Source organism: Onychostoma macrolepis, chromosome 04 (assembly GCF_012432095.1).
Source record: "Onychostoma macrolepis isolate SWU-2019 chromosome 04, ASM1243209v1, whole genome shotgun sequence".
Classification (NCBI taxonomy): Eukaryota; Metazoa; Chordata; class Actinopteri; order Cypriniformes; family Cyprinidae; genus Onychostoma; species Onychostoma macrolepis.
In genome coordinates, this window is record NC_081158.1 from 33,572,692 (window position 1) to 33,599,413 (window position 26,722).

Genomic DNA, 26,722 nt, shown 5'->3' on the forward strand with positions numbered 1-26,722 from the left:
TTCAAAATACTGGACATTTTGAACATTCAGAGAACATTCAAAAATAATGTTTTCATAACTCACTGGGACCGTAGCTAATATTTTTGTTGGCTGTGAGTCAGTCTCTGCTACCTGTGTCTGCAGTAAACTGTGGATGCTGATTAAAAGGTCATGTGTAGGTTATTAAATATCAGCTGTCTCACTATGAATGTCCTCCCTTGAAGTAATGAAACAGCCTGTTTTTCTCCAGATGATGTGATCCCAGCTAACAAAAATATGCTCTAACATTTTGCTAACATTCGGGTTAACATTATTTTTAAATGTTCTCTGAACAGCAGTAACATTTAAACTAGGCGCTTTTGAGAACGCTATAAAAGACCAGATAACTTGGAACGAACGTTGATATCTCTGCATTAAGAATACTTAGTTATGCAATTATGTGTCTTAATGAAGGATATCATGCATGTCTCTTCAGGTTTAAATAATAATTTCTAAGCCTCAATATTCAGGCAACCATTTTTGTCTCTGATCTAAGATTCTAGGCTCATTTGCATATCATAAGCTGATTAAAAGGCTAACGAGAATGTGCTAAATAAATAAAACATTATAAGTAAATAAATAAATAGGTGTGCACTGACGTCATCTCTCCTGATCTTTAATATTATTTCTTCTGTTGCATGGTGGTTTTTTGCAGTCTGTTTGGTGCGAGTCTCTTTCCTCAGAGCATTTATAATATTTAAGGATGCTTTTAAACTCAACATTTCTTTCTGTTGCCTGTTTTGTTTTTTTCTTCTTCTTTTTTTTTGTTTTCCCCAGTTTCACGCCTCTTAGAGCAACAATCGATGAGTGTCAGAAATCGCTGTGGCTCAATGAAGTCAAGTCAGAGGTCTTTAGGTTTTATAGAAACTCTACCAAAACCAGTTGTTTCAAAAGATCAAGGCTTATTAATATTAAGTTTAATACTGCACTTTCTGCCATGTATTTTAGTTTTTCTAAGTGAAATCAGTGCCATTTAGTGCAAAATAACCTTAATTTCTAAGCGGAGTAGTTTTTTGCTCCAGGTTTCTGGCATTCCAGTCTTATTTCTTCTAAGCGCACAGAACAATGACTCTATTTATAATCTTACAAATTTGATAGTGCCCAGGAATGCTTTAACACATTGCCTTCCAAGAATAAGTGTTATCAAATTTTCACAGAATTAGTTTCTTTCAACAAAATGTTTCCAAGTTTGTTTTGCCAGATAGATTGATAGATAGATAGATATAGATATTTTAGTTTGAAAATATTTCGTAGCAAACGCTTTGGCGGGAACCTCCACCCCATCCCGCTCTGGAACAATGGCATTCCCCCCTAAACCATTTCCGGCAGCCCCTCCCTTTGCGCTCGCCGTTGTCCTAGTGGCATATTTCCAAATCCTACTATGGCCAAGGCTACGCTTATGAATATTAATTAGCTAACGTGCAAGACCCTTGCGTGCCAACGTCTTCCTTTCAACCAATGAGATTAGCGCTAGCGGCCGAACATCGCGGTGCGTAATTAATATTCATGAGCCTAGCCTTCGCCGTAGTAGGATTAGTAAAAGCGCGACCTGTGTTACGTGGTGACGCCAGATGTATATGAGCGCACGCGGCGGGATCTCTTTCCCTTTTAGCGCCATCAGAGCGGGAGTCTCGCGCTGTTCACTGCGCAGCAGCACCGCCTCAGACAGACCTCTGCACATCGGGCTCTCGGTAAGAACACATACCGCCGAGGGACTGTTTATAAACCTCTTTTTGTACATTTAGAAGATAAATCAGTACTTGAGTCGAGATTTAACACGAATCGAGATGTTTACGTTAGCTCGCGAGCTAAGCGCTCAGTCCGTCAGTCAGCAGCCATTGAGACAGACTCCTCCATGATGGAGATGAAAATGGCTGTTCGTCTTTTAAATATCGAATAAATTCGGGTTTAGCCGTTAAACGGACAAACCAAATTGGGGTTTTAATGTTTAAAGGTTTGTTTGATTGGTTACAATAGTTGGAAATGTTGTCTTGAGCGTATTTTTTTTTGTTGGGAGGAGGATGATGATGATAGTTGGTCTGATCTGGCGGGTAAGTTTTTTTTTTTTTTTTTTTTTTTTTTTTTTTTTGGGAGGGGTGGGGAGGAGGTCTGATCACGTTGTCGGAAAAAATTGAAATATCCGGTTTATTTAACTAATTAATCTATTTTTAATGAGAATTGGATGTGGAGATGTAAGTATGGCACATGTTCGAGCATGATTAGGATGAAATTATCCGATGTCTGTAACGTTACACATGCTAGTTCAAGTTCCGACGTTTTTCTGATAAGCTAGTCTTTAGCGCTTTGGTAAGTTAATGTTATTAGTCTTCTCTAGTTGAGATGGGTTGGTTATAAGGATGCTGTGTTGCTAGCAGCTTTAGCCGGTGGATCTGTGGAGGAAACACGTGGTGATGTGGCCTGGTGGGAACTGACCACTGCACTGACCCGTGGATCAAATCCAAGATCATTAACCCAGTTAGTTAAACAGCTGTTTTAGATAGTAGCTTCAGGAATGCCTGGACAGAGTTGGTTAGTTTGATGTTTAATTCCTCACATCTGTATGAAATGTGGTTGGTGGGTTGCCAGAGGCTCTTATTGAATAGAATAATGCTGTGTAATTGAAGTCAGTCAGTATTACCATGTTTCATCTGCTATTTATTTTATTGTATATTTCTGAGTGGCTTATTTTTGTGAGTCTCTTGTTACGATTGTTGACGCGGTTTTTTTTTTGCATTAGAGTTTGATCAATTATATTGTTTTGAAAATGTATAAATAAGAAAAAATAAAGAATTGTTTAAAATATTTACGTAAATAATAAACAAATATATTTAGAAGTAAATATAAATTAAATGCATTTTATCTGATAACAAATAATAATAATTGTTTGTTTTCCTTCCAGTCATTTCTGTGTTGGAAAGGCATTGTTTTGTGTTTGGTTTTGTTGCTGCAAATTTTTTTATTATTTATAAAATTAGTTAATTTTATGGTAACTTAGTAAATTTTATTGTGTAAATTTTGCACAATTCATGGAGCGGACCTGACTTACATTTCACTGCTGGTTATGTATCTCATATAACTACGTATGTGACAAATGAAATCTTGAATCTTGTTTTATCACAGATAATGCGTTATTTTCCCCAGAGCTGAAATTGAGAGCGACTGGTTATGTAGAAAAATGTAAATATCAGTCAAACTGATTTTATGTTGATCTCTAGTTTGGTTGAATGCGTCTTATTTGCTTCTGCTTTCTTTTAAATTTGTGCATGAATTAGTGACAAGATGGGCTTCTTACGACACTGAAAAACCAGTGAATTTTTAAAGTTGTGATCTGTAGGTGTGGGAAAAGTCGTGCACATCTAGTCTAAATTGTAGACCTGAAATTGCTATTGACTGCAATCTAAGTCACGACTGACTGGAGTGAATCATGGCGGAGTTTTGGAAATGTGTTGGTCATAAGGTTTGGGAAGCCTAAAGAGGTTTTAACAAGTACGTTGAACCTTTGCTCCCGGGTTGGCTAGATTTTGCAAGGTTTAAAGGCTTGCCGTCAGCTTTCATTGCTGAAGAATGGTTATCAGAGTCTGAAGGATATGTGCCAGGAACTTTGTCCCGGTATTGTGACGTCTTGTTGTGAAATAAGGTGATCTGTTGCTGCTATGGTTTGGGAAACTCTTATGTGTGTGTATTGACGGGTTTCAGCTGTCTGATCTTGACGTAGACAGAAAGAGGAAGAGATTAACCTTCAAATCTGTCAAGAATGGATGCTGCCAGGGTGGTGTCAGGTGTTCATGTTATTGATCTTCTACAGGCGAAGAGCAGAGGAGGCTGAGAATATTCTGTCTGTAGCAATCAGCTCGAGAATGAATGAAGTTGCTCGCTCTTGCCGCTGGAGGTCTGGATGTGGGCGTCTGAGCCCGTGTTTGATCTAACTGTGCGTTGGAGTTGGCTCGTATGCAGGTCGGGCTCTGACAAATGGATCCAGTCAGATTCGGAGCTGAAGATAGTGGTTCACACCTTTGAAGTTTCAAGCTAATCTATCCCATAAACCCCCAGGGGTTGAATCTCTACCACTGAAGTTTTCTATCACGAGGATGGCAGCGTGATGGCGTTTCAATACATTTACACCATCATTGGACATTTTGACACATCTGGATACTACTGTTATGCATCTAAATGGTTAAACTTGTGCATATTGGCTGTCCGAGTCATCCTAATACAGTCACCTGACCGACAAGGCCATTAGCGACCCGAATTTAGCTTGAGGCTGTTGAACATAATGGACAGCATTAACATTTTCCTTTCTGTTTTTTCCCTCTAGGAAACAAAACGGTGAAACAACATGGCAGATCTTGACAAGTAAGTGCTTGTTTGCCTATTAAAGAGCTTTTATTTCTCACTCTGTCATCTCGTTTCCCAGTTTGACAGCTTTATTGTATTGGCGGCCCTTCACATTCTCTGCTTAAATCCTTTTATGTCTGTTGTTTCTGTGGGAAATGGTGCATAAACACCCCTCTTGGCTGATATTTGATTAGCCCTCACATGACCAGTAAAGTAATCTAAACACCCCATCCAGTCCTAACCTCTTTCCTCTCTGTTAGAAACTGTCTAGGGGCAGCAACACATCGTCTGCATGCTTTCACGCTCCATGTGGTGTCCCAAGCGTAGGACCCTATGAAATCGTTTTATTTTTTCCCAAATTCCGTTTTTCATTTACATTTTTCTGGACTCGTTTTTAATGGTTAAATTTTATTAATCAAAAAGCATGTCTAATTAATCATGAAACTTAAACAATTTAACAATTTATTAAAAGTTTAACAAAAATTGTGTTTAGGGCCCTATGAAACGTTTTATTTCTTTCCCACTTTTTGTGACAATTCTACATTTTTAGCATGTCTAATTATTTGAATGCATAAAACACATTTGAATTATTCTTACAATAGCCTTATCTAATTTTTTTTTCTTGTCAGAAATTCTGTTTTTTTTTTTTTTGGTTATCAAATGAAGGCGCAAAATATTAATTTATCTTTTAGTTAATGAAAATTAAACTTTATTTTTTTGGCAAATAAGGTGATTTACTATTTCAATTAAAACATGGAAGAAATATTGTATGATTATTCCTTTAAAAAACAAGGTTTTAATAATGAATTTCTGCCGCAATGTCTTCTACTCATATAAAATTGCAAAATGCCCATGAAGTACTCTCAGAGCAGTTCTGGTGATGTTCTTCATGTGTTTGTCCTCATTTAGTGAGATGGCAGACACTGGAAGTGTAATCACCTACTTTTGATTAATTCATCCAAACTTTGACGAATTCCGTGACATTCCGCATTAAACTGTAAATTCCGTTTTTAAAACTGGATTCCGCAATTCCGTCTGCGTTTTCCACATTGCAAAAATCCTAAGGCCCCTACAAACGTCGATGCTATGCTAAACACGTGTTTGCAACCCTACAACCAGGGGTTCAGTCACTCGACACTTCTGTGACACGAGCAATACACCTGTTACTCACCACAGGAACTTCCTGTGTGCTGTAGATGTGATGCTATTTCACACGCACCTGCATTTTGATTTCAGCCAAGATAACAATTGGATATGCTCAGTGCTTCAGACCCTGCCTAACGTTTAACACTGAAGATATAGGTTTAAATGCATGATGATGAACATACTCTAAGAGAAAATGTTGTTTTCTATGCCGAGCTCTTATCAAGTAGGAAATGCTGATTGCTCATGATATGACTTCTCTTAGTCACATTAGCTCTCTCGGGTCTCTTAGTCGCATTAACATTGATGGAACGGAAACGTAAGACCCGCAAAGCTAGTTGGGTAAATGTTTAATCCCTGATTGTGTGTTTTCACAGTAAAGACCAGACTGAAATGGACCCAGCAGATATGGAGGATGTTGAAGAGGTGGAGGAAGAGGAAACTGGGGAAGACAACAGTAAAGGTATGACCTTTTGACTATTTCATGCATTTTTTTTCCCCTTCTCATTTCCTGTGTGAACAAGAGGTTGACCAGTAGTTGGTTTTGCTGATACGAAAATCGGAAAATACAGCCGATGGCTAGCAAATCGCTGTGATATGAATGAAAACCTTTCACTTGTAATGTAAAATAGTACTGAACTTTATTACAAAATTAACAGTAATGACTTAACCATGATGATATTTTGTAATTAAAATACAAAAATTAGCTAAGCTTCATCACTTTATACTTTTTTTTAATTTTATTTTTTTAAACTAAATATTTAAATGTACAAGAAATAATAAGGGATAAATGGGACAAAATCAACTCACCGTCTCTTATTATAAATGTCTACTATGCTCACGTTTTAGATGTGTATACATTTTAACTAGCTTTTGTTTCTTTTGCACATAACTACTTCATAAGTTATTTGTAGGAACACAGAAACATTTGGAAAACTATAAAACAAAGTATCCTTTATTGGCGGTGCATTGCGTATCACTGAGTAAATAAAAACTATTGCTATTGATTTTTACATTAAGTGATAGTTCAGCAAAGCAACTATTTGTGCTGATTAATTGGTAATAACGACCTCTTGTGTAAACCATCGATTATTGCTCCTATTTGAGAGGACGGTTTGATCAGTCAACTTTTGCTATTTGCATTGCAAATCATCACAACCAGGTCAGGTTTGTGTCGCAAGTTGCAGTGACTTCTGATACTTGAAACTATACAGCTTAATTGAAAGCATTGATAAAACCGCAGTGTCTGATCACTTAATGTCAAATGCTAAGTAGATACGCATGGAGCGACAGTCCGAATGCAAATTTCTTTCAGGAAGTTTCTAGAGATGATCCGATTGGCTAAAATGAATCAGATTTCTCATCACTCTCCATCAGTGAGTTCATGGTGTGTTTTTATCGTCTAGACTCCAGAGTCTCTTTGCTCTGGTTTTCTTCACTAGGCCGCTGTGGAGGAAAAGTAAATGCCGTCTGTCATGGATTCCTATTGCTGACTCATATTAGGAAAAGGCCATGCACACTTTTTTTTTTGTTTTTTTGTGTTTAGTAACAGGATATCAGTCCGTAACCTCAGTGACCTTAGCTGTGTTTAGCAATTGGACCGACCCGTTGGGCAGGACCATGAGTATTAGAGGGTTTAATACTAAATAATATAGGGCAGGGCTATTCAATTGGCGGCCTGCGGGCCCAATCCGGCCCGCTAATCATCTTCATCCGGCCCGAGGAAGAGTACGCACATTCGCCTTGAATTGTTCTTGCACGAATTAGTTTGTCCACAAGGTGGCAACACTGGCCCGGGCCAGCCAAAAAGAAAAGGGAGAGACGCAATAACAATAATCTACCGGAGACTAAACATCAATAGATCACAGCGTTGACAAACGCTCATGTGAGGGAGTTATGAGATATCCACAATTCTAACGTTAGTTTAAACAAGTTTAAAGACCGTGTTATCTGTCATAACTTCTGGCGAGAAATAGAGCCGACACTGGACGAAGATTTTTATCAAAGCAGGAAGTATAGTTTGAAAATCTGCGCGTTTGTCTGTACTCATAAACTGAGCCGCTTTAGACAAGCGCGCCAGCGCTTCAATGGACAAAACCACACACAATTATGTAAAAATACGTGGTTTTGGCGAGTTGCCTCTTAAACACAGTCTTATTTAGGATTTTATAACTGATATGACTGTAAAGAGTTTGGAGAAAATTGGATATGCGTCACATCCGTGTCATGTTGTATCAGGTTTTATTAAAGAAACGGTGCTGCTTTTAAAGTGAAACCTGCTGCAGTCTGTGATTGATGTGAATCAAAGAACTAAAGAAAAAGAGAAATCACTCGACTGCTCTGCTCGCTGATTAGCTTTTGTAGCTTCAATAAAGAATAATCAATATAGCTTATGCATACAATTTATAGTTTGTGAAGATTGTTTTAAGTTCACATCAAAAAGTTGTAATATTTTTCAAAGCCCATTACATGTTAAAAATAATATAACATTTCAATAATACTGTAATATTAAATGGCTATAATTAATGGCTAAAATTAAAGGAAAAAATGGATTTAGTAGAGACACAGTAACATTATTTGTATCAATGATACTTCATTAATAAGCTAATAAATTATGCCATTAAACACATTTAAAATATACCATCTTTATGTTGTTTCTATATTAATTTGGAAGTTCAGTGTGAAAATGACAACACAAATACATTAATGTTTAGTCACATTTTTTAAATGAATTACAGAAAAATGTGATTATTTTAATTGAATGTCAGACAGCACTAATGTTAACCTTTTATAGATGTTACTGTTGGTAATATTAGTTAATCTTACTGCTGAATATGCATTTAAATTTAATTTCCAATTTGATAGATGTCTGATGAAGGCCTTGGTAATGGCCGAAACGTCATTTTAATTAAAGTTTTCATCTCGTCAAGAGTGAGTGCTGCACCTTTTTCAGTTGATACAATTTTATCAACCTTTTTCAGTTGATACAATTTTATAGGTCCCCCCAGAAAAAGATCGGGACAACCCCCCCCCCACCCCCACCCCCCTTGGCCCCTTTCAAATGTTCAATTCGATAATCCGGCCCTCAAATGAAGTTCATTGAATAGCCCTGATATAGGGACTGGGGGCACGCTTGCTCATTAAAGATAGCTTCAGTCCCGTTGACCTCGCCTCTGTTTGCTGCTGTTTATTTTTGGGATGAAAAGAGCATCATTTTTTTTTGACCCTTGGTGAAGAAGGTGCCCTAGATCTGAGAGACGTATTACAGGATTGTGGATTTTATTTATTTTATTTTTTTAAATAGATTTAAAATGTCTTTTATTATTAATATTCTTCTTTTTAATTTCTTTGGATTACTTGGCACCTCATTTGCTTTTTTTGTTATTGGATATTTATTTTTCAGATACACCTTATTTTAAGATGTCCTCGTTACAGTGGGGTTTTTTTCATTAAAAAGTATGTGGTGATATTAACTACATGTACTTGCTATATGGTTTGGGTTTGAGTTGGGCTACTTGCATGTAATCATGCAAGTAAGTACATAATAGTAAGTACATGTAACGTGTGTAACAAGGACACCTTAAAGTGTATTTTTCTTTTAATTTTGTATATGAGTTGTCAATATTGTATGTAAACCTGATTCAATTTCAAGTACTTTACTGGCATGGTTAATAGAGATCGACCGATTTACCGATGTTTTCCCTGATATTTAAGCATTTTACCATAATCGGATATCGGTTTTGTAATATCGGATTCACTGATAAACGCCGCCATCTTGTGGGTGTTTTGAGAATTGCGTGCCAGATAGCTATTGCAGCGCGTCTGAGGGGAGACGAGACAACGGCGTGCAGGTACTTGATTTGCTGTAGTTAGTAAACTTTATTTAACATAACAGCCATCAATGCACAAATTAGATGTATTACATAAATTCCTGATGTGCAGTTTATGCAGCTTGGCTCTAAGAAATCGAGACAAACTCATGGAGTCATGTAAGATAAGCTGTCAGTCTGTCCCAATAAAGACGTAACTTTGCCTGAATTAAATAATATGCAGCCATGAATGAGCGCATGTTGGAAATAAATAAAATTATATTAACATTTACTATATAACCATTATTTCATTAATAAACATCTAAAATACATCTATGGAAATTATTTATCTCCGCGAGTGATCGCAATTTGAGTATAGTTCTGTGTAAATGCATAGATAAACCGCACCGTCTGCTGGTATTTCATAATCTAGAATGACAAAAGCATATTAATAATTCTGATATAACATACCAGTTGAGAAATGCGATTAAAATACGGCGTTTTGTTTGTTTTATTTCAATATTCCAGAGAATATTATTCAGTGAATTAACACTATCCAGTGAATTATTCTGCACTCTCTAACCTATTAAACAGCTTATAAACCTAAAACTGTAGTTTAAAAGTGTAGTTTGAAATTATGACTCCTGTTCATTTATTTTCTCCATTTGAAAACATTAGACATTCTACATTTATTTTGCTTATTGTTAATATCAGTGTTGACACTGATGCTTTTTTAAATATTTTTATTGTTGTAATATGAAGATTAAATTTAACATGAAAGACTGTTAATTTTCAACCTTTTTTTAAGATGACTGAAAGGAGGAAAAACCAAAGTGAAGTATGGATTGACTTCACTCAGTTATTTATTTACTTTATAACCGTAAATATCGGTTCTGAATATCGGTTATCGGGCACATAAACATGCAAATAATTGGTATCGGTTATATATAAAAGAAAAAAAAAATAGCGGTCGATCACTAATGGTTAATATAAATGTCAGTCTCCGCCCTTCGTTATTCTTTGGTGCTTCTGTGATGCTGAGCGTGATTTGTAATGGCTTCCTGCTGTGAGCGTCAGTTGATGGGTGTTCGCTCTGATTTTAGCACGTCAGCTGACGATGCAGATGATGCAGAACCCTCAGATTCTTGCGGCGCTGCAGGAGAGATTGGATGGGCTCGTGGGATCTCCCTCAGGGTACATGGAGAGGTACGTGCCCACGCAGAGCACAACTTCAAATAGCTCCTTTGTTTCCCATTGGCTGCATCTAATTTCCCTACTTTGCCAACACCGACTGAATTAAATGTTTCTAATTTTGGCTCGATCCTGTTCCCTGAATCCTTTCTGGAAGGTGCCAACCAAATGTCAAGCATCTCTTTTTACTCACTCCATACAAAACAATGGTCCTGAGTCATTCATGAATCATCAGCAGTGTGTCATTTGTACCGTGTGACATTGTTTGTGGTGTCTGCGCAGCTTACCAAAGGTGGTGAAGAGACGTGTTAATGCCCTTAAGAACCTCCAGGTCAAATGCGCTCACATCGAAGCAAAGTTCTACGAAGAAGTGCACGAACTGGAGCGAAAATATGCCGCATTGTATCAGCCTCTCTTCGACAAGGTGAGATTTAAAAACCAATGCATTTCTGCTGCCCATCCTCCAAAATGAAAAACTGTGGCTTTGTTCTTGGAAGAGGTGCGATTTAAGATGTGTGCCAGAAGGCTGACGGTACAGTACGGTAAAGCAGTTATATTGACCTGCTGTTTCAGCGTTTCCAACTGCAGCAAACACCAAGTGGTCAATCAAGGACACTAGAGACAAACGGCAGCCAGAGAGATGTCTTACAGAAAATAAAACCTGAGCTATAGCTGTTTATCCTCTCTTGTAGCTCTCGCTCACACTCCCAGTGGAATAGTGATGTCTGAGAGGCTCAATTAAAAGATGGCCTCCTTCAAAATAAAATTTAAAACAAGTTTACTGACTTTAAGTCTTACAGTACAAGTGTATTTTTGTGTCAGCATAAAGTCTAGTTCATGTGGCGGTTTATTCTTATGCATGTATATAAATTTATTTTCTGCTGTTATTTTAGTTTTAGTAATTTGTTGTTTTTGCAGTTTATTTTTTATAATTGAACTTTTTTTTTATTATTATTAGGAGTGAATGTTTATTTATTTTTTTTTCCCCAAGTAATATTTTTGTATATATGTGACCCTGGACCACAAAACCAGTCATAAATGTCAATTTTTCAAAATTGAGATTTATAAATTATCTGAAAGCTGAATAAATAAGCTTTCCATTGATGTATGGTTTGTTAGGATCGGACAATATTTGGTCAAGATACGATTATTTGAAAATCTGGAATCTGAGGGTGCAAAAAAAAATCTAAATATTGAGAAAATTGCTTTTAAAGTTGTCCAAATGAAGCTCTTAGCAATGCATATTACTAATCAAAAATTATGTTTTGATATTTACAGAAGGAAATTTACAAAATATCTTCATGGAACATGATCTTTACTTAATGTCCTAATGATTTTTGGCATGAAAGAAAAATCAATAATTTTGACCCACACAATGTATTTTTGGCTATTGCTACAAATATACCCCAGCGACTTGAGACTGGTTTTGTGGTCCAGGGTCACACATTTTTTTAGTTCATATTCATTTAATTGTTTTAGGTTTATTTATTGAATATGAGTTCATGTTTGTGAAGGGCCAGTAATATTCTTTTGAGTTTATTTTTGTTAGTAAAGCAAATTTTATTATGACAATAACCCTGCTTGGACATAAACCGTACAGCGACGTCGGTTTATTTTTTGTGTAGTTGATTTAAATAGTTTAATTCACTACATTTTAAATAGTTTAGTTTTAACTTCTAGAAAAGCCTCATTAATGTTTAAAAACTGTCTTTAGCGGAGTGATATCGTGAGAGCAGCATACGAACCCACAGATGAGGAGTGTGAGTGGAAACCAGATGAAGAGGAAGAGCTGACAGTAAGTAAGCAGGTACAGGTGATCCATACCTGCATGCTTTCAAATACCACCTCATTTACGTAATACTGTATAATATGCTGTGTTGTTCAGTCATAGCTTGACTCTATATATTGGTCTTTGTCCTCATCAGGAGGAAATGAAGGAAAAGGCCAAAGTGGAGGAAGAGAAGAAAGATGAGGAGAAGGAAGACCCGAAAGGAATCCCAGAATTCTGGCTCACAGTTTTCAAGAACGTTGACCTTCTCAGCGAAATGTTGCAGGTAGGGGAGAACGGGCAAACGCGGGCACATGAGGGAGAGATTGTGAGTGTAGTAGTGTTCAAAAGCAGGTCATGCATCATGGGTATTTACAGTGGGAGATTTCTCTTTGGAAAATGTCCTTGCTGCCATCTTGTGGTGCAAAAGTGCACCATGCATCCTTTTTAGCTGAAGATACAGACATGGTGAAGCTGTTTGCCTCTAATGATGCAACTGTGTTCTGTTTCACTCAATTTAATGTTTAATTTAATTTTGGCTGGTTAATGTCACTTACATTTTTGTTAAATATCGTTTTCTTTAGAACAGTTGTGTCCAAACTTTAATACAAATGGTCATATATCAAACTTGATTAAAGGCCGTAGGCCAAAAGTAAATGTTATATCAACTGTATTATAATATATAGTCTGTAATATATATGTTGTGTATATATTTTTAAATTATATTTAATATTTATATAGTTTAAAAAAAAAAAAAAAATTATATTTAAATGCAAAGATATTAATTAGAAATGAATATATTTTTCACAAATATCAAAGACCAAAAGTAAATATTGTAGTAATCAATCATAATGTTATATAGCTGAAAGTTTTATTTTTTTTTATGTGTGAGGGATGTGTAAGGGATGTGTGCTACGACTAATTTGACTGTCGTTTAAATGGAAGTTTTTTTATCCGACTAGTCTAAAAGCTAGAAACCCCCAAAAAATGGCAAAAGAAAAAAACTGAGTGTCTATATAACAGCTTACACTTGAAATACTTCATCTTTGAATCACGCTGTCAAATCCCTCAATGAATTCTGCTAAAAATAGGTCACGATTATGCCGTATGTTTGCCTCGTGTTATTTAATTTTAGGCGGTCGTTCAACAGAAAAGGGAAGAGCATACACTCAACATAAACCAGTGCATAGCTTATTTATTCAGATCGGCTGGAGCAATGCAGAAATGGCAAATCAGTCAATAGACTGACAGAATTCATTTTCATATAACGTTAGCCAACACATTAAAACACAAGTCAAAAACAATAGGAAAGTTTATAAAGGAATAGCATTAAAACGGCTTTTAAAAATGTACTTCATGTTGGCTATATTGTCTAAAAACAAAACAATGCTCGTCTTACTCGGACCATGTGCATTTGTTCAGTGAATTTAACGTGGTCTGGCGAAAGACGGGACTAGAGGCGATTCTGCACTTGGAAAAAAAACAAAAAACACGCTTGGCAGGAACTGAAGTCACAGGCACGCAGAGAGATAACTACAAGCAAGCAGACAGTTTCGAAAAGAGCCTGGAAATCCCACACCAGCACCGACGTGGGTCTTCGTTTAGAGGAATAGACGGCGCGGATGGGATCGTGGACCGCAGCGGCGGGTTGTAGTGTATGACATGATTGACATTTGCTGGCTTTGGCTGCCTCCAAGCTAACACATACGTGCCTGTATTGAATATGATTACGCAATCATAGTTATTGTAAGCCAATTTGACATTACAGTTTACACAACTTTTCCCTTTCCATCTAATTCAAAATAATCCCACACCTTGCTGGTTCTTCGCTGGTCATTTCGTGCTTGCCGCAACTGACATGAAGAGAACGAGTTTCCGCCCAGATACGCTTTTAAAGAGATTTGTTTAAATATTTTGATATGTATTTTTCAAAAGTTTAACTTATTTAAAATGTTTTAAATGTAACGTTAAAATGATGGTAATTTGATAAGATCATTTTTTTTTAGTTTATTTTTTTTTCTCTCTCTCGTGAAATCGACTTGTTTTCAGTGTCGACTAGTAGGAGCTGTACCGTCTAGTCGACTAGACCCGCACTCTCTCTCTCTCTCTCTCTATCTCTCTCCCTATCTCTCTCTCTATCTCTATCTCTCTCTGCACTGATTGACTCTCATGCACGAAGTGCTCTTGGCATGGTTGATGGAAATGGAAGAAGTGTTGTATATTTAACTAATTCATAGGGTCTAGTGTAGGTCATTAATAGATATGAAACAGGGCAGTAAAGCCTGACAAATTTCGACGTTTCACCGGAAAAGAATACTCAAGTTTGACACGTTCATTTCGGAGAAGAATAAAAATAATAAACACAGCAGGAAGTGTCTAATATCTATCTATCTATCTACTTTAGAATGTTTTTTTTAAGAACTTATGGAACTGATTTTAGTATTTAGAAGAGTTTCATTTATTTTGTTTTTCCTATCCAGGAACATGATGAACCAATCCTTAAGCACTTACAAGATATTAAAGTAAAATTCTCAGATGCAGGCCAACCAATGGTGAGTCTGACAGTCTCTTTCTCTCCTGTCTGATGTCTTAATCTCACAGTTTACTCACAGTTTGGTCTCTTTTCAGAGTTTCACATTAGAGTTCCACTTTGAACCCAACGATTTCTTCACAAACACAGTCCTGACAAAGACCTACAAAATGAGGTCTGAGCCAGACGAGTCGGATCCCTTCTCTTTCGATGGACCAGAGATTATGGGCTGCACGGGGTACGGCTCAACCCTTGACTTTCACTCTGTTAGCTTTGACAACATTAGTTACAATAGAGACTTACTCTGTTTTCAGGTGCACGATTGACTGGGTTAAGGGAAAGAACGTCACATTGAAAACCATTAAGAAGAAACAGAAACATAAGGGACGTGGCACAGTGAGGACGGTCACCAAGACGGTACCCAATGATTCCTTCTTCAATTTCTTCTCTCCGCCTGAAGGTAACTACCACATCACTGATTATCCATGTGTCAGTTTGTTTACTTGTTTATATTATTTTAGTAGAATAGCATTTGCTGATAATAAACTTTCTTTTCTTTACAGTTCCAGAAAGTGGTGAACTGGTGAGTAACTGATTTTATTCCTAGCCATGAAATTAATTAATGTTTGGTCACACTTTTTTTTTTTTTTTTTTTTTTAACCTAAATGGACAACGATTTTATAACTGATGTATTTTAAAGTATCACCTTAATATTTAGCCTTATGTAGCTTCTTGTTAATTGTGTGACTTGAATTTACTCTGTTTTCGCAGAGTAAAATTAATACACTTAAATTTTGATATGCATGGCCAGGGCCAAAAACTAACTTTTTGCCACATCTTCCAATGGCAATTGACTTCAGAGAATTTACTGGCCATGAAACCATTTCATTTCATTTCTTTTTTTCTTTTTTTTTTTTAGAGGGCATAACAAATTAGGGAAATGTGTAATTGCTGCTATAACTATTTTTATTATGATTATTTAATCACACAATTTTATCAAAGAAATAACACTGTAAAACTGTTGAACTAAAGTATTTCCGATTCATTTTAATTTGTATGATACTGCTTATTACTAGTATTATTTATTTTATTTTTTTAATATAACAGTAAAATAATTCATGACTTTCAAACATTAATTTCAAATGTTAACCTTATTTTGGCGCAAAATCAAAGGGCAACATCTTTTGAATTGCTTCTCTTATGTTGATAACATTTATTAACTTTTCTCATTACAAGTTTGGGAAGACGTTTGGCTCACGTTGCATTTTCAAATCCATGTTGTAAGAGACTCAAACTCGCATATGTATACATTACGATGCAGTCTTTGCAATTTGATAATCACACTAAACGGTTGCATTGCTAGAATTATCAAAAGATGTTATCAGCCAACTGCTGAGTAACACAGTTTCATACACTTGCTGTTTTTTTTTTTTGTTTTTTACCTCCTATTTGGTGCTTGGTGAGTGTTAATTCTAGGCCCTGTGCATGACTGATTTATCAGATTGCTGAATGTTATTTTGGCTGGTAATCATGAAGTCTCACTGTTATAAGAGTCTCTGATGGTTTGTTTTTGCTGTGTGTTCAGGACGAGGACTCAGAGGCCGTGTTAGCAGCAGACTTTGAGATCGGTCACTTCATCCGCGAGCGAATCGTGCCCAGGGCAGTGCTATACTTCACTGGCGAGGCCATCGAAGATGACGACGATGACGTGAGTGAACAGCAGCCTTCCTCTGTCATGAAGTCAAACGATGCTTTATTTCCAACCATCTGACCCCGCTGTGTTTGTGTTTTTTAGTATGACGAGGAGGGAGAGGAAGCTGATGATGAGGTTAGTTGTCTTCTGTTTGTCTGTTTTTATCAGCGTTATTCCTCTAGATGTTTGTAAACTGATGCGTTTGTAACTTGCAGGAGGGTGAAGAGGAGGCCGACGAGGAGAATGATCCAGACTATGAGCCCAAGGTAAGAGTCCAGACGTCCATCAGTGCTCCTCACGGCAGGCTGGTACTGAGATCTCAACATACAGAATACATACCGTCACCTCCACTCATGCATCTCTGCCTCTCTCACCCTCAAACGCTGATTTCCTGCCAAAAAACAGTTCTTCACAATTTATTAACTTCTGCTTTATTTACTGTCATTTTGAGAGAGAAATCCAACTGAGAACAGATCATTTTCTGCCGAGTAGATAAATGACCGCAGTGTTTGCAGCAGCTCTGTGAACGTCAGACCTTTAACCCTGATTTATAAATACTACACTGCAGTTCTGTGGGTATTTTTGTTTCTCTGCTCTAAAACTCCTAGTAGCACATCTAAAGCAACAGCATTGAATATACACTGCTCTACGGAGGTCAATTTTAATGGTCCATTTTCACCCTCCTTTTCCCTTTTTAATTAATTTTTTATTTTTAGTTAATTTTTTTTTCTTCCTCTGAATCTGAGCATAGTTGAGTAATGCACCAGTGCTTTCTTCAAGGGGTCAAAGTTCAGGGTCGGAATGTTAATGGATGCTTTTCTTCCATTGTTACTGAACTCATCATTTGTAGGGCTGCATGATTTGGGGACAAATGAAATTGAAATTTTATTTATTTTTTTGGTTGTGATTTGAGAGGCTTGCTTGTTGGGTTGCACTTTTTTTGACAATCGATATAGCTATGTTGTAGTAATAATAACAAAAATAATAAAAATATGAATAACAAAATATAGAAATTAATTGAGCAAACAATATTACTTGAAATAGTAGACTTAAGTTAACTTTCAGAAATTATTTCTTATGCTCAATTTGTATAATTTTACAGTGAGATTACAATAGTAATATTTTAAAAATATAAATAAATACAAAGTATTGCTGTAATAGTATTTCACTGTAAAATTTAAATGGGAAATTTTATTTTCTATTATTGTATTAAATGTAATTTTAAACAATTATAATAGTAATATTTTTTTGTATATTTTTATTAATTTAAATACTCCATTTTAATTTCACTGTAAATTTAGTATTAAGAGATGATGATGAACTTGAGTATTTAAGAAATGTAATATTTTTAAACCATAAAGTTACAATGCTAATATATATGGCTGACTTAATTTCTTAATTTAACTCTTCACTCTGCAAAAGTAAACTTTAATTTCTTTGCATATTGCAATTTCGTTTTTATTTCAGTTCATCGTGCAGCTCTACCTTCTTGGTTTAATTTGAGAATATTATACACAATACTTCACTGTTCAACCAAATGTCTGTTCTGGATGGGATTGAAGCATCACTGCAGGTTTATCTTCTCGGCATTGTTCACGAACATCTGTCTAAAGCATGCCAGTCTCATCTTTACTCAAAGCATGCACTTGACTAATCAAACAGAATTACAGTAGGATTGACTTTTGTAAGCGAAGACATGATTAACATGTTAACATTTCAAGCACTTTGGCACCTCTCTGAATTTGAGTTCCTCTCTAAATTTCTCCTCACTAGGTATAAGTGATGTCTGTAGTAACCCTGCCCTGGTAGGTAACGCTCATGAATTAATGTGACCCTCCTGTTGCGTTTGAATCCCTTCCCATCATTCCCCACACTGACCACTAACACTTGTGCTTGTTTCCTCTCTTTAACCATCGTGAGTTTCCATTAGCATCTGTATTGTTTCTGTATGTTGAAGCATCCGGTTTGCTCTCCAAATGAAACCCCGGTTTGACTTGTTCCCCGCTGGAGTCTTTTCACACTGAGGGTGGAAAAGACCGGCTGCGCTCGTTCTGTCATGCCATTGGTGGAAACCAGTGTCAGTCATTGCTGTGCCATCCCTAGGGCCCTATGAATCGGTTTCATTGCCCCCCTCCCCCCAAATTCATTTCTTATTTCCGTTTTAATTTTTCTGCGTCGTCATTTAATGGTTAAATTGTATTAATCAAGAATTGTCTAGTTTATCAAGTAGTTTTCCTCAGTTTCTTAAGTTTGACTAATTACATTCGAGGCCTTATGAAATCCATTTTTGTTTCTCAAATTGTTTAATTTTTGTAATTTAAAAAGTATGTCTTGATAACATGAAACTTATGCAATTTAAGTTTAACATTTTTGTGCCTTATAAAATCCATTTTTATTATCCCTTATTTTATTTGTCTTATTCCAATTTTCAATTTAATTACATTTTGTTTAGTTCTGAAAAGTCTAATTAATCCGATACAATTTAACAACTTATTCTGTTCAACAAATTATATTTTAGGGCCTTATGAAATCCATTTTTATTATCCCTGATTTATCTTTTTATTTATTTCAACTTTTCTGGATGCCCCATTTTAAATAAATTTACATTTTTAGGGGTTCTGCTTAAACTAATTAGTAATTACATTTTTGTAGTTATAAAAAAAAAAAAGTTGTTCAAATTATTTTACGGCCTTATGAAATCCATTTTTACTTGACCTCAAATTAAATTTTTTGACTTAACATTTTCTGCATTCTCATTTATTTTTACAGTAATTTTAATAAATGGTTAATCTCCTCAGAAATTATTTAGAGATCTGGTTTTATGCAATGCAAATTAATCAAATGGGGGTGATCAAACAAAGGTGTGAAACATTAGCAATTTAAAATGAGAATTAAAGTTTCTTAGTTGCACATCAGGTTTACTTTTAAAATTAAAACATGGGGGAAGAATTGATTATTCCTTGTTTTAATAATTTGAGAAGTTTGAAAAGTGCTGGTGAAAGGTTGCACAGACCCCTTTTGTGTATATGTGGTGATTATCAAACAAGGGTAAAATGCTTATGAAGTTACACTGTAAATTCCACTTGTGACTAAATTCCGCAATTTCTCCCATCACATAAATCATAGGGCCCTACGACCCTTAATTTGTTGCCGTGTGATTTGATTGGCTGAAACACTTAGGGACTCAAAGCCTGAGCTGTTTTAACAATGGAAATACTTTGTCTGCAAAATACGTAACTCTTCCTCGCTCTGTTGGTTTGTTTCACAGAAGGATGCCAACCCTCCAGAGGAGTGCAAACAGCAGTGATGGCGGCACCACCTCCTTCAGGATCCCCTACACTGTAACGGCTTCAAACAAACATAGTTACTTACCGCCTTACAATGTTTTGTATTTTTCTTGGTAGAAATAATTGAAAAATTAAATAAAAGGGTTTCGAGATTTTTGTTACAAAAAAAAGAAAAAAACCACCACACACAACTCCTCTATCGGGAGCCACGGCTCATGACGCATAGTATTTTACTAGACCGGTTTCTTTCATTTTCCTTTTTCTCTGTATAAATAGTTAGAATGCAGAAAATCCCTCGACGCATGACACTCGTTTCTTCACCGCTAAACTAGTTGGGTTCTCGTGAAGTCTTTTGTATTGCTCTTAGACAACAGCTGTGGAAAGACGGTCCGGTTTACAGCGATTCATTCAGTTAACATTCCACGAAAACGTTGGCTGTTTTAGGTTGGGAGGCCGTTTAAAGCTCGGTGGAGACTGATGCACATTCCACATCCGTTCCGTCGGCGCTCTGCTGCATGACTCCTTTCTTTTCTATGAGCACTTTGTATTTTTGTCATGTGTCCGTAAAGTTTATTTTATTTTTTTCCCGTCGATTCGACCAATGCTTAACTTTCAGCTGGCTTGCCGTTCTTCAGGTGGGTTCTCTGCTCCACGGAATGTGCTCGCAACGATCCGAGCGACCTCATTGGAGGATTAGACTTTGAAGGAGAGAACCTGATTGGAGGAGCCAGTTTAGCTAGTCTCTGATTGGCTGCTTTCTGAGCTCGGCCCTGAGTGATGTTTGTGGTGAAACACCACCTCTGTTTGGCAGGCCTATCACTGTGAAGGGGTGTGTGTGTTTGTGTGAGAGAGATTGTGTGTGTGTATGTGTTCAGAGGAAGGTCGTCTTCGTCTCCTCTCACTCGTAGCGCAGCCCAGCAGGTCTGAAGCAGATAGAGCAATATTTTCACCCGGAAAGCCCCACCGCCGCAGTATCCCGTGTCTCATGGCCCGGCTCTGTCCGGATCGCCGGTTAGTTAGTTGTGTCTGGTGAGCGGTTGAAGCAGCAGGGGTCTTTCTGGTTCCCCTCAACAGCTGTTGTCAAAGCAAAATGCCATGCTACAAAATACTAATGTACTCAATAACTGTACGTGGATGTATATTCATGAAAAATAAATTGGTAAAACGTGCAAGCCTTGGTCTGTCTCCTTCTGTTCATGTGTAAAGCTTATTAGTTTAACCAAAGACTTAAGGTTGTAATTTAAGCACCAGTTTTATGATGATTTGTTAATGGGTGAATATTTGTAATCATTCAATGGCGCCACTAGGCGGCAACGTGGAGTTTAAATTGCCTGAATTAAATTTGAGCACTCATGATCAATTTTGACTTCATTCTATAATAAAGATGTAATGGGTTTGTTACTTATTTCAAAAGATGCAATTAAATGAGTAATTGGTTTATATATCATTAATGTTGCTAAGAATACCAAATGATCATCTCTGTGTAAATTTGTAATGGAAGGAGGGGGATTGCACTTGTCCACAATGATTTAATAACTTTAATTTTTTTGGCTTGTGGTCTCATGGAGAATGCAGTATTTATTTGAATCATAAACATTGCAAAAGTGTTAAATTAGGATGGTTTTACATAGTCTTGTTAAAATGAGCTGTATTTCGTTTATTTTTTACCAGTGCTTTTATAGTATTTAGATACTATTATTGTTTTTGCTAATGTTTTTAATCTTGTTTTATTTTTTCCATTTTCATTAAGTTCAGAGCATTGTTTTCCCTTTTAAAAAATTTTTTTTTTTTTTTTTGTTTAGTACACTAATTGACGTTAAGCTGGAATATTATTTAAATTTTATTTCAGTTTATGGGATTTTTATGGTTTTAATTTAAGTTCTGGTTTGCGTTAATTATAATAACCCTGATGAGCGCACATTATTAAATCCTCTTTGTATTGCCATTTAGTATTTTATAACTATTTAAATCTGGGGAAAAACTAAAATGATTTTGTTTTAAAATAGTTGGGTTTTAAATGTAACATTGTTTATTGGTATTTTTTATTCCGATATTAGTTTAAAATCGTACTGTTTTATATAGTGCTGTTGCAGTATTTAATTTATGTAGTATTACGCTTTCAAAATGTTTTTTTATTGTTCCCATTAAGTTACATAATATCCATGATGAACTCGAGAGTGTGTGTATGTGTTTACTTGTTTATGCTACACTGATGGGACCAAATGTCCCCACAAGGATAGTAAAACCTCGAATTTTTGACATTGTGGGGAACGGCCTGCAGTCTTCACGAGGGGGAAAAAAATTGATTAAAAATAGTAAATGTTTATTTGAAAGTGTAACAATGCAAACATGTTTTCTGTAAGGGTTAGGGGATAAAAAATATCGTTTGGTCAGTATAAAAGTAATAGAAGTCCCCACAATTCACAGAAACAAACGTGTGTGTATGTGCGTGCGCGCTGATGTTGCTGAGTTGAGCGCGTGCAGTGGGCGGTCCTCGCGTGAGAGAAAACCCCCGTGCGCGCTCCGTTCCGATCATCACACTCCTCTCAGACCTCCGTCAATCCATCCATCCATCGGCTCAAACCTACCCACCCTCAGTCCAAAACCCGGAGCGTTTGATGCGCGATCGGAGGCGATGCTGGAGTCCGGCGGCGGCGGCGCGGTGCTGAAGGAGGGCGCGCTGGAGAAGCGCAGCGACGGTCTGCTGCAGCTGTGGAAGAAGAAGCGCTGCGTGCTGACCGAAGAAGGACTGGTGCTTCACCCACCCAAACACCAGCACCACCACGACACCGGCTGCAAGGCGAAGGAGCTGCACTTCGCCAACATGAAGACGGTGGACTGCGTGGAGCGCAAGGGCAAGTACGTGTACTTCACGGTGGTGATGTCCGAGGGCCGAGAGATCGACTTCAGATGCCCGCAGGACGAGGGCTGGAACGCGGAGATCACGCTGCAGATGGTCCAGTACAAGAACCGCCAGGCGATCCTGGCCGTCAAGTCAAGCCGGCAGAAGCAGCAGCAGCTGCTCGTGGTCTCCGCGCAGAAGATTCTCCGAAACGCGCAGTAGGACGCCGGAGAGCGGCGATATCGACGGACGTTACCGCGCGTAAAAAGCGCTGGATGCTCATTACGGACGTCGCTTTTTAGTGTCACCTTGCGCGCACGGACGCTCTTCGTGCATTGAAAGACATCACGGCTGAATTAGCACCGGGAATATCTACTCTCAGAGGGTGTACGGGGGCCGGGGCAAGTTGTCACAGCGACGTTCAGAGTGGAAAATCCGTTTGCATGAACGCATAAACATATAGTACAAAACAGATTTAAATTAGGATCAGTTTTGTGAATTCTGCCGTCCAAATGAGAGATTTATTTTGGGGTAGTAGGCGTTTGGTGAACTGTGAAACCACAATGGGATTTGTGATCCTGGACCATAAAATCGGTCATAAGTAGCACAGGTATAACTGTAGCAATAGCTACACTGTATGGGTTAAAATGACCGATTTTTCTTTTATGCCAAAAATCATTAGGATATTATGTAAATATATTTTGTAAATTCCCTACCGTAAATATATCAAAACTTAATTTTTGATTAGTAATATGCATTGCTAAGAACTTCTGTTGGACAACTTTAAAGGCGATTTTCTCAATGCTTAGATTTTTTGCACCCTCAGATTCCAGATTTTCAAATAATTGTGTATCGGCCAAATATTGTCCGATCCTAACAAACCATACATCAATGGAAAAAAATTGACCCTTATGACTGGTTTCGTGGTCCATGGTCACATTTATTTATAAGGTAAGAGTCAAATATAAAGGCTTGATTTCAGGTAAATTGGGACACTTTTGCCATTGAGCTGACTGGGAAAAACGTCCCAATTATCTTGAATTAACTCCTAATGAAGGTAGATTTGAAACCGTCTTTTCAGGGCAGTAGAACTTTACAAAAATGTCAGGTTGGGGCAAGTTTTTTTGGCTCTTTCTTGAATTGTTTTGTTTGACAAATTATGAATTGTTTTGTATATTTTTTTCTACTATATTTTTTTTTTTACTATACCCCCCAGATCAGTGTCAGACAAAAAGAATGTTCCCATTGTGACAACATGCCCCACTTTATTCATTTAATGAACTGTATTTTCTAGACAGGAATGGTGTACATGCTCATATGATTTTTGTTGCAATGACTTTAGAGTCTGTATTCATTGACTGACTGGAGTACGCTGGAGTAAAAGGTGTGACAACTAGCCCCGGTCTCCCTTACATGTTCATGGGTTGTATATGTGAAATGCCTTCAATACGTCATTGTTCGTCTGGCTCGGACAGAAATGCCACCATTACTTTCCATTTCAGCGCAGTTGCATTTGTCAGGTTTGTGCGGCTCCAGACATGCAATCGATATCTTCCGGGAGACCTGAAAGGCCAATCTGTTCCGGTCCAGATCGCAGTCTGCATGCGTGTTTGCAGGGATTTTATAGAGACTCAGTGTCACACTGGAAAACTGCAGACTGATCCTGACAGATCCACCACCATTCATTCATTCACAGTCTCTCACTGGAGATGCACAGCGTTGAATGTGGCCATGAACTCTGCATCCGATTATGTATTTATTTGTACATATTTTTTGTAACAGGTCATTTGCATATCTGAATGTTGGGTTATGTTTTTTAAAGTACACTTGATGCATTTCAGAATCTCAGAATAAGCTTTTGATTTTCATTTTTTTTGTTTGACCAACTGTTTTTTGTTGTTATTCAAACCAAAGAATGTCAAAACATTTGCATCTACATCATGTTGACATGACGTAACTTGTACTTTAAGGTTCAATCATTGCAACCTCTGATCTCAGTCAGTGTAGACGCCATATGTGATGCAGTGAAAACAAGACTGTGCAGAAATGGGAAGAATGCTGGAAAAGTCACGTTTTTATTTCCACCATATTAATTGTGGCCTCTATCCTGACTGAGCATGTTGATCTGATCAATATTGTGTTGCATAAATCTTTTCTAAGTCAAATGCATGGCGACGGATGTCGACTGGATGTTGTTGATTCATCAGAAATGTCCCGATGCTCTGCTGTCGAGTCTTGCGTGCGATCGAGCTGAAGTTTGCTTGTGTGAAAATGGTGTTTTGTTAATGGAACGCCATCGTTCCCTGAGCTGGTGCGAATGCCACTTTCATACCTTTGAAATATACATTCCATTTCAAATGAACATTGCATCTTTGTCTTTGCTTAGTGTGGTGTGTTTTAGGGATTTTGTGGTTACTTTAAAGGAATAGTGAAAATTTACTCACCCACAGGCCATCCAAGATGTAGATGAGTTTGTTTCTTCATCAGATTTGCAGAAATGTAGCATTCCATCACTTGCTCACCAATGGATCCTCTGCAGTGAATGGGTGCCGTCAGAATGAGAGTCCAAAGAGCTGATAAAAACATCACAATCATCCAAAAGTAATCCACAACTCTCCAGTCCATCAGTTAACATAAAGCTGCATGTTTGTAAGAAACAACTCCATCATTAATGCACTTTAACTTCAAACGGTCACTTCTGGCCAAAATATGAGTCCATGATCCATAATAACACTTCCTCCAGTAAAGACAAAAAAAGTGCATCTCAAAATCCACAAACATATTTATTACGAACTGTTTAGGACTGTTTTTCGTTTTTTTTAAACGGTGCTCGATCTCTGCAGATTTCTCTCCTGATTCAGACAAGACGGCTTTTTCACTGGAGGAAGAGTTATTATGGACAGGGACTCTTATTTTAGCCATTTTGATGTTAAAAACATCTGAATGATGGATTTGTTTCTTACACAAACGCAGCTTTTGGCTTCTGAAGTCATTAATTGATGGACTGGACTGGAGTGGTGTGGATTATTGTGATGTTTTTATCAGCTGTTTGGACCCTCATTCTGACGGCACCCATTCACTGCAGAGCATCCATTGCTGAGCGAGTGATAGAATGCTACATTTCTCCAAATCTGATGAAGAAATAAACTCATCTACATCTTTGATGGCCTTGAGGGTGAGTAAACATTCAGCAAATTTTCATTTTAGGGTGAACTATTCCCTTTAACTAGGCTGGCTTGAAAATGAGTCGTAGAAGGCGGCCGTTCACGCTTGCTGCGTTGCTGAAAATGCAAATCACACATTGCGTTGCACTCGTTTTTTTCAGTGTTTCGGGTCTCCTCGTTCACGTTTCCAGCATGTCTCGTGTCTCCTCTGTGAAGCACTCACCCGTCTTCCTGAGCTATAAGTGGAAGCCCTTTCTTAGAATAATATTTCACTGTCAGAGCTGTCAGTAAGACGAAGCGTCGGCCGCGCATCTCCGGCTCCGACGCACCCGGCTAACTTAATTAAAACCCAGCCGTTAAATCAGAGCGAGGACCACCGTGAAGGATGCATGTGTGTGTTATTGGATCCACATGACCTTTATAGACGAGGGCGGTTCATTGGTTCATTACATCACACACACTGTACTTTTGTGTCATATAATAGTTCCTGTGTCGATTTGGGACGTGATCAGCAGCAGATGCATGTGAAGTCATGCTGACAGATGCATGTGTGTGTTTCAGTACATGCGACTGCTTCACTCCGCATGGCTGAGATTCTTTCAAAGGCCTTGCAGGGCATTATGGGAGTGAGTGTGTAAAAACGGCAGACTGACTCACTCTCTGTCCAGTGCGTACACACCCTGATCCTCTATTTTTAGGCTCGTACACCTCTGTAATCGGAGTTGTGTGCCAGGATCGTCACTCTTATAGCCGCTGATCTCATGTGTTTACTAACCACATCCGTTCGTCACATTATACCGCAGTAAATGTATGGCATTTCAAACATATTACAAAAAATCTGATTTGAACTGGATTTCAGGCCACGTATTTGACTTTTTAATTAGTTTAAAACCATTAAAAATGTTACTTGAAATAAACTTTAAGCTAAATAATATAGAAAAT

General features: G+C 37.4%; 2 protein-coding genes across 4 annotated transcripts; both read left to right on the forward strand.

Moving 5' to 3' along the window:
* Positions 1-1,587: 1,587 nt before the first annotated feature.
* Positions 1,588-20,946, forward strand: nap1l1 (nucleosome assembly protein 1-like 1). Of its 3 annotated transcripts, none has more exons than XM_058773279.1 (15): positions 1,588-1,709; positions 4,334-4,371; positions 5,874-5,959; positions 10,409-10,511; positions 10,779-10,920; positions 12,211-12,303; positions 12,422-12,550; positions 14,745-14,816; positions 14,893-15,032; positions 15,109-15,254; positions 15,358-15,377; positions 16,380-16,502; positions 16,590-16,622; positions 16,703-16,753; positions 19,756-20,946. In XM_058773279.1, exons 2-15 carry the CDS (start codon positions 4,355-4,357, stop codon positions 19,792-19,794), a joined length of 1,194 nt encoding a protein of 397 aa, XP_058629262.1. In that variant the 5' UTR covers positions 1,588-1,709; positions 4,334-4,354; the 3' UTR covers positions 19,795-20,946. The 3 variants fall into 3 exon arrangements, with proteins under 3 accessions (XP_058629262.1, XP_058629263.1, XP_058629265.1); XM_058773280.1 differs by having other exon boundaries at positions 12,211-12,291; XM_058773282.1 differs by lacking the exon at positions 19,756-20,946 and adding an exon at positions 18,261-18,281.
* A 1,351-nt stretch (positions 20,947-22,297) lies between these two features.
* phlda1 (pleckstrin homology-like domain, family A, member 1) lies at positions 22,298-24,978 on the forward strand. The gene has a single exon (XM_058773488.1). It carries the CDS (start codon positions 22,410-22,412, stop codon positions 22,836-22,838), a length of 429 nt encoding a protein of 142 aa, XP_058629471.1. The 5' UTR covers positions 22,298-22,409; the 3' UTR covers positions 22,839-24,978.
* The last annotated feature ends 1,744 nt before the right edge of the window (positions 24,979-26,722 follow it).

Bases quoted from the DNA above. Each gene is read 5' to 3' on its own strand.
- nap1l1 (XM_058773279.1), top strand. The intron at 12,551-14,744 runs GTAGGGGAGAAC...TTTCCTATCCAG, and splicing joins TTCTCAGCGAAATGTTGCAG to GAACATGATGAACCAATCCT. The intron at 16,623-16,702 runs GTTAGTTGTCTT...TGTAACTTGCAG, and splicing joins GAGAGGAAGCTGATGATGAG to GAGGGTGAAGAGGAGGCCGA.
- phlda1 (XM_058773488.1), top strand. From the start codon at position 22,410: ATGCTGGAGTCCGGCGGCGGCGGCGCGGTGCTGAAGGAGGGCGCGCTG.